Here is a 7,499-nt window from a genome sequence, read left to right on the forward strand (position 1 = left end):
TTATACCAGGACCTAGAGATGTCTGTTAAAGTAAAATGGTAATTTTATACAGGGCCTGGACCGTGCGAACTTGGCTCCTACATACGATACCAATTTAGCTTCGTTGTTTTTTCATTGTTTTATTTTCATTTACTCTGCAAAGAAGAAAACTGTACGTTAAATAACAAAATGAGCCTGTAGTAAATAAATTTATTAGTATCGGACGAGTACCGATACTACCACTTGGCATCGGGTATCGGCTTTGTTTCGATATTATCGTAAATTTCTACCGCAGTTTGTCAATGTCTGGTTTATACAAACGACGAGTTTTTATTTGTTTGCCAAAATATGTTGAATAAAAACATTCTATTTTGCATTGTTAAATATGTACGTTGAGTGTTTCAAGATTTTCCCGATATATGTCTTTTAACTAAATACAACCAAAACGACAGTTGTTTGGTATAAAGTGTGTATATAGACCTAAACAGCTACACTAATACTTATACAGCTACACTAAAACTTAATTAGTAGCAAAATACCAACTGATTTACTATTGCAACAACATTCCTAAAATATAACGTGCAAGTCGTCAAAGTTTTATCGAAATCAAAGCCAGTTGTAAATTTTTGACATTACCTGATGAAGAAAAAAAATACTGTTGAATACCCTTTCAGTGTTAAAGCAAATTAGGCAAAAAGCTCAGGCCAATATAGTAATTTTATTTTGAGAAGTAATCTTTTGTCAGCATGTTGAGTTCATTATGCAAACAAGATAAAGCAATGTTGCATATTACTTGTAGTTATGTTAATACTCGCGTAAATATATTAGACTTTGAAATAAAACACAATAAAAATAGCCGTTGCAAATTTCAGTAAATCATATCATATCATATCATTAATATGTATGTTCGTCATTTACACTTAAAACGTGCAAGACAATAGAATCATCAATATGAATAAATAGATTTTGAACACTGCATTAGAATACGATATTTCCAATTTTAAAATTATGGAACATGGAGCAATGACCATACCCCAGTTTAATAATAATAAACGAAAGTTTTTAGGTTAAAATATATGACAATATGACAATGTAGGGCCCAACAACAAAGCAACTTTAAAAAGCGAAACCGAATACAAAACAGTGTCCTAAAACGGTATCCAAACAACGAAAATGCTGGGTTTTATAATGAAATTGTTTAGAATAGAAGGCCGCCTTATTTGTTATTTCCAACGCATTAGAATGAAAATATAGCGGAAAAACGACAACACCCAGGGTTGGCAGACATTTATGAAATAAATCCAAAGATTTTTTAAAGACCTAAAATTGAATCACGAATTTGAGCATAATGGTTGGCGGTTGTAGTAAGACGTAAAAAGAATATCAAATCCCATACAGAAGTAGGTATCATTTTGAACGTTTCGAATAACTCTTTCATTATTGATGTTGAAAACGAATAAAGAGTTATTCGAAACGTTTAAAATGATACCTACTTCTCTATGGGCTTTGATATTCTTATTACGATTAACGAATTGTTTTGAATATAATTCAAAAACAAAACAGCATAAATGTAACGGTCAACGCAATAACAATTAGTTTTTACCACGGCACATTCCAAACTTAACATGCACCAAAATTTACTTAAAAGACTTGAACATCATAGAGCTTTCAAATGTGCAAATCAATTCAAAAGTCCATTCAAATCAATTCAAAAGACATTTTAAGATTCCAAAAAATGGTGGCAACCTGGTAGACGCGCTGAATTTAGCTCGTATATAAGAAACTAGTCAAAATTCAGTTCGGAAAGCTTTGATGAGGAATCGCGTTGTTTACAGTGAAGCGAAAAGACGAGCAGCAGCAGACCAGCCACGGTTAAAACACCTTGACGCCGTCCAGCTGAATAGCGGTGATTCTGTACTCGCACAGCTCCAGCATGGTCACAGTGTGGTAGCCGATGTTGCTCAGTATTACGGTGTACTCGCAAAATGCGAAGTAGGTGTAAACTGTGAACACAAACCAGTTTAAACGACGGTAGGTAGGCCTTATTCCGATATTTAGCGACAACGCGATGTAAAAGGTTAGGGTTTAGCTGGTGATGAAAGACTTTTTTAAAAGATTGGGTAAATTTTCCATTTTTATTTTTCATCTTTAGTGGCAAACTAACAACAGGAAAGTTTTGTGTGTTACTATTGTAGTTTAAGTTAAATAAAAAGCGGGTCAATATATGAAAAACATGGCTTGAACATAAAAATTCCTACAAAAGGTTTTTAAACGGGGTTTTGTAGTATTTATGATCAACAATAACATATAAAAATCTTAGGAGAAAATAATATATTTAATATTTTTTATTAAAAAAATTATCTTGTGTTTTTCAGCATTTTGTTATTTAATAATTTACTTTAGCAAATTTTGGCATCTTCGGTTGTAAAGTTAGGCCTGCATTTGAGGATTTTACTTCACGTTTGCAAAAGGTCAGGGTTTAGCTGGTAACGGAAGACTTTTTGCAGACATCAGGTAAAAAAATCCATTTATATGAATATGCGGCCAGGACTGGGGAATTTTTTTAATTAATAATTTAGCTCCAATAAACAAAAGAAAATTAGACAAGAGTTTTTTTGTTTTGTTTTACGCAGCTACAGTGAAAATCCACTGGGGAAAGGCGGTCTGAAAATACTAAGAAAGCTCGAAATTTCATCGCGCAATATCTCCCAAAGTAAACAAGATTTTGATCAGAAATTTTTATAAATTACACTCGAAGCACTCTAGAGAGATATTATATTACGTAAAGAAATTTTGAGCTGCGCGCTTCCCTTTAGTAATAACTACTGCCATACAGGCCTGCAAACAGAGGCTCTCAAAAATAGGTCGAAAAAACTTTACAGGTCTACAATAAAAGGCTCCAAATAGGTCGAAAAAAAAACTTACACAAGGGTATGCAGCTTTCGTTGTGGTGCCAGTAGAAGTACATCGAAGCGAGAAAGGCACAAATATTGACGGTGAAGAACATCGCCTTCCTTTTCAGCAGCTGCCTTTCCCTCGGCGTTTCCATGGCGACAAGTTGCTTTGAAATGAGATCGAGGATCATGTGCGTGAAAGCTCCCGTGATGAAAAAGATAAAGAAGAACTCGTGCACCTCTGAAATTGTATACAGGAAAAAAATAAAAAATAAGGAGGAGACTTGTTTTACCCTGCTAACAAATTTAAATTTATTAGGGGGGAAATTAATTTATACATTCAAAAATTAGTTGAATTTAAGAATTTAAATTAATTAGGGGGAGTTAAATTTAAAACTGGAAAAACTAAATTTAATTTAAGAAACTTAAATTAATTAGGGGGGAAATTAATTTAAACATTGAAAAATTAGTTGAATTTAAGAAATTTAAATTGTTTAGGGGGGAAATTAATTTAAACATAAAAAATTAGTTTAATTTAAGAATTTAAATTGATTTGGGGGAAATTAAATTTAAACCTGGAAATACTGAATTTAATTTAAGAATTTAAATTGATTAGGGGGGAAATAAATTTAAACCTGGAAAAACTAAATTTAATTTAAGAAATTGAAATTGATTAGGGGAAACTAAATTTAAACCTGAAGTAACTAAATTTTTCAGCCAATATCGTAATGAAGTAACTTGAATGGATTAGGCAAAAAATCATGTAATTAATGCAAAACTGGGAAACTTAATATTGGAAGAGGCTATATACCCGGGTCAAAAAACATACTAAATTGATTAGGGAGAAATTAAATTTAAATCTAAATATGTTGAAAATACTCTCTACAAAAAAACATTTTAAGTGGACCTTAAACTGGGCAGATGTAGTCTACTAGTAATCTGTAAAAGGCTCTTCTTAATGCTTATGTTAGCAGCATACTGCGTTCCCAGGCTCCTTTTTGGTCAATGGGAAGGAGAAGCCACTACCCCCTTGCCCCTTTACTTTACTCTTAATTTCTTGAAAAAAAATACTAGCTTCTGTAAAATAAAAACAATGAGGATGCCCCCAGACTGCATTTCATGAAATTTTACACCAAGATCCTGGGTGTGCAGCATCAAATTTTGAGGTACGACGGTGTGCAATCAAAGTGTTATGCACACCTGACCTGAGGTTCGGAAATCTGATACAACCCAAGCTTTTCCAAAATTTAGTTGTGCAAGTTGCTAATTCTAGTGGGCACACAAATTTGCTATAAAATATCTCAGGTGCTATAAAATATCTCAGGTGTGCACCTGCCACAGAATGCAGACCGGGGGATCCTATGACTTTATTTTAAAGAAGCCATTCTATCAATACTTGCCAAACTTTTTGAAATACTGACCAAAGTTTTCTGTAGATGAAACCACAGACAATCCCATGAGGCAAGAAATTTCCAGAACACCTCCAATGATAGCAGTAATGCACAAAAACCGAAACTAGAGTAAATGAAAATGTTTAACTGAGCTGTAAAACAACAAACTATGAACAAACACAGTTCTAATAATACCTGTTATTTGTATAAAAATGGAAAATACTTCTTACTGTATTTTTATTTATATTTTTTTAATATTTTACAAACTGTCCCATATATATAAGTTGAAGGTAAAAATCAATATAAATTTAACGACAATCAAATAACATTTCGCTGCAAATGCTTGTTTCTAACTTCAAAAGAAATACTGAACATCAGAATAAAAACACTATTTTCATTATACTGTTTGTACTTTAACCCTTATGGATATATTTATAGATATGCACTAATAACAGAACAAAATTCACCAGTTTATGGTATTTGGATTTGTAGCGGGGCATCCATGCGCTGTACATCCACATGAGCAAGTAGCGCAGGGGAGTATGTAGACCAATGCATGTTCGCCACACGTAGGCCTGTGGCGTCAGTGCGATGGCCGCACTGACTGACGGCAAATAGTTTGGAACCTTGAAATCAAGTCGTTGTGTCAAATTGAATAGGGGAATGAATGGCTTTTGAAAGCAGGGAAAGTATACCTAATAAGGGTCCAATGGTCTTTAACACTGTTTTTAAGGTCTGGCATATGTGCCAATCTGAATGAGGACACATTTGTCAAAAAGTTTAAGTAGCGTTAAAGATATTCTATCACAGTACTTTTTCTGGTTGGTTATTTCTTAAAATATTTTATTTAAATAAAATTGGCCGTATTTTAATATAATTTCTATTACGGTAAAGCTTTCATTATAAGGATGTAGGGTTTTGCCATGTTTACTGTCCCGGGAAATTATATACCAAACACAGCCATGTACAATTTTAAAACTGTATAAGCATTTTCAGACATAAATGTCACAATTTTTTATGAAAAAAGTTGCTATAAAGAACGGTTGAGAACACTGCCGTGTATGAATAAATACAGTGCTGCTGTTGTAACTGTAACAGTGCCGTAAACAATACCAGGGTGTGAAAATTCAGTGCATGATACAAAATCAAAAAATCACATGAGAAGACATGTGGAGATAGAATTAAATTGTGTGCAAAGAGTGATTGCAAAATCAAACTAAACAAAAATGTGCATATGAAAATATTATTCTAAAAAGAAGGCACAATGTTTGCCTCAAAAATAAACTTTAATGTTTTCTATCCATTTTTAAATGTATTAGAAAGACAATTGCCCCCTGACAAAATGCTTTAAACCCCTCCCCCCCCCCCCCCCCCAAAAAAAAAGATATACAAACATCATTTTCTTTCTTTAGGTTGACAGCATTGTGGGTACTTACAATCAGGTTTTACAGATGTCCGACTTTTCAGTCAGATTAATGAATGTTGGCACCCAATGGGCAATAAGCTAGAGTTGGCCATGGAAAGTACTTCTAGCCTACCCAAACCTAAGATAAAAACAAAGAACATGCTCGGGCCGCCCCTCATGCTAAGCTTATATATATCTGATTCGTTGTGTTTCTGCTTAACTACCAATACAATAACGGTATCCCATGCACAAAAGCCAACCAAATATACATAGAGGAAAATGTAAAATTGAAAAGATTGCTTCAATATTGCCCAGCGATATATGCGGCTTTGTCTACTATTAAGAGTGTGCAAAGTTTTAAATATAAACACATTGCATAAAGCCATAATACAACTTTACAATAGAGCAGAGGTGGCCAAACCACCGCTTGCTAGCCTCATGCAACATTTTGACCAGTTTCAAGTGGCTCTTATGATCAGGTTTTATTTGAGGTATTAAGAATGTCCAGTGATAATTCTTGTGTACTTTTTTTGTATGTTTTAACTGCTTTCCTGCAATTTTTTTCCCAAACTCGATTAACTTTCCCATAGGTCTGAACTCGTTCTGAGAAATCTTTTTAGCATAAGGCACGATGGAATAAAAAGTTAATGTATGACAGTGCTATAATGACTCAACCTAAAGTAGATAAGACACTGACTTCAAATGACTTGACTTGATTTATGGCATTTTGACAAATTTATGACTTTACTTACAATTAAGTTATTCAGGAAAATACTTTGAATTACTCTTTTACTTAAAAATATAATTGGTTATTTATATTTAGTTCAATAGTTAGATGTAAAACAACTGCTTGTTATTCGTTTGGTTTTTAGTTTATATTTGCTATACGCAGTATGGCCTGGAATTAAGTGAGTTTATTCATTTTTATAGTTTAACACTTGTTTACAACACTGAATTTTACAAGTAGGATTTTAAAATTTACATGCACAATTAAATGTTTCCATTGCAATGTAGAAACATTAACCTAAAATATTCAACAAAATCATATATTATATTATGTATGAATATATACATTTATACATATACCCCACAGTGAGTATGTGTTGAAGGTCCGTAGGCATACAGAAGGGAATAGGTTAATGCAAATGCAAATCCAAACAAAAGTATAGAAACTCCACCGTATCCAATATGGACAAATCTAACTGTGGTTAATTGGTTCACTTTCATGACACAGCATGCAGTTTTCAGGTTAAAACAGAAAATCTATTCTGAAAAAGTTTGGTTGCTTTATTAATTGTGTTTTTCAAACAAAAGAAAAGAATTTCAATCAAACATGCAGAATCAGCATTCACCAAATCACCAACGTTAGTAATTTTCAACTAAAAAAGGTGGCACCCAAATCACAATCAATACAGGTTTCAGAATAAAAAATAGAATCAAACAGTGATTTGGAAAGAGTCTAGTAAGCGCCAAATGCTATCGTTAACAAATTCACTGATATCTCAAACTTGGTCATGCAGGTATATTGACAAATTATATATTTAACCATCTTGGTCAGAGCAGGATTTACAATGACAATTGTTTCACGTAAAAAAGGGGGAGTGGGACATTAATACAAATAACAGACAATTTTCTGGAATATTCTCTCAATATTACAATTTTGAATGCACATACTTTATATGGAAAATTAATGACAAACTGCAGGTATACTCAGTATGTAACAGGATTGGCAAAATTACTTTACTTGGTTAAGCAATAAAAAAGTAAATAATAATATTTTTTGTCCAACGATAATAACAATATTTGGCAATAATAATATTTTTTTGTCAA

The 7,499-nt window shown here is 32.8% G+C and overlaps 1 protein-coding gene across 1 annotated transcript; it reads right to left on the reverse strand.

Moving 5' to 3' along the window:
- Positions 1-1,851: 1,851 nt before the first annotated feature.
- Positions 1,852-6,942, reverse strand: LOC146133590 (acyltransferase PGAP2-like). The gene is made up of 5 exons (XM_083397799.1): positions 6,756-6,942; positions 4,732-4,890; positions 4,295-4,388; positions 2,905-3,114; positions 1,852-1,982 (listed from the first exon to the last, which is right to left on the reverse strand). The coding sequence occupies exons 1-5, from the start codon at positions 6,894-6,896 to the stop codon at positions 1,852-1,854; spliced, it is 735 nt and encodes a 244-aa protein (XP_083253925.1). The 5' UTR covers positions 6,897-6,942.
- Positions 6,943-7,499: the final 557 nt, after the last annotated feature.

The sequence above is a fragment of the Ascidiella aspersa genome, chromosome 9, assembly GCF_963924565.1.
Source record: "Ascidiella aspersa chromosome 9, kaAscAspe10.2, whole genome shotgun sequence".
In the NCBI taxonomy this organism is placed as follows: Eukaryota; Metazoa; Chordata; class Ascidiacea; order Phlebobranchia; family Ascidiidae; genus Ascidiella; species Ascidiella aspersa.

Coding starts and splice junctions, on each gene's coding strand:
- LOC146133590 (XM_083397799.1), bottom strand. CDS start 6,896: ATGAAAGTGAACCAATTAACCACAGTTAGATTTGTCCATATTGGATAC. Junction 4,389..4,731: donor AATCCAAATACCATAAACTG/GTGAATTTTGTT, acceptor CATTTACTCTAG/TTTCGGTTTTTGTGCATTAC. Junction 1,983..2,904: donor CGAAAGCTGCATACCCTTGT/GTAAGTTTTTTT, acceptor TTGTGTTCACAG/TTTACACCTACTTCGCATTT.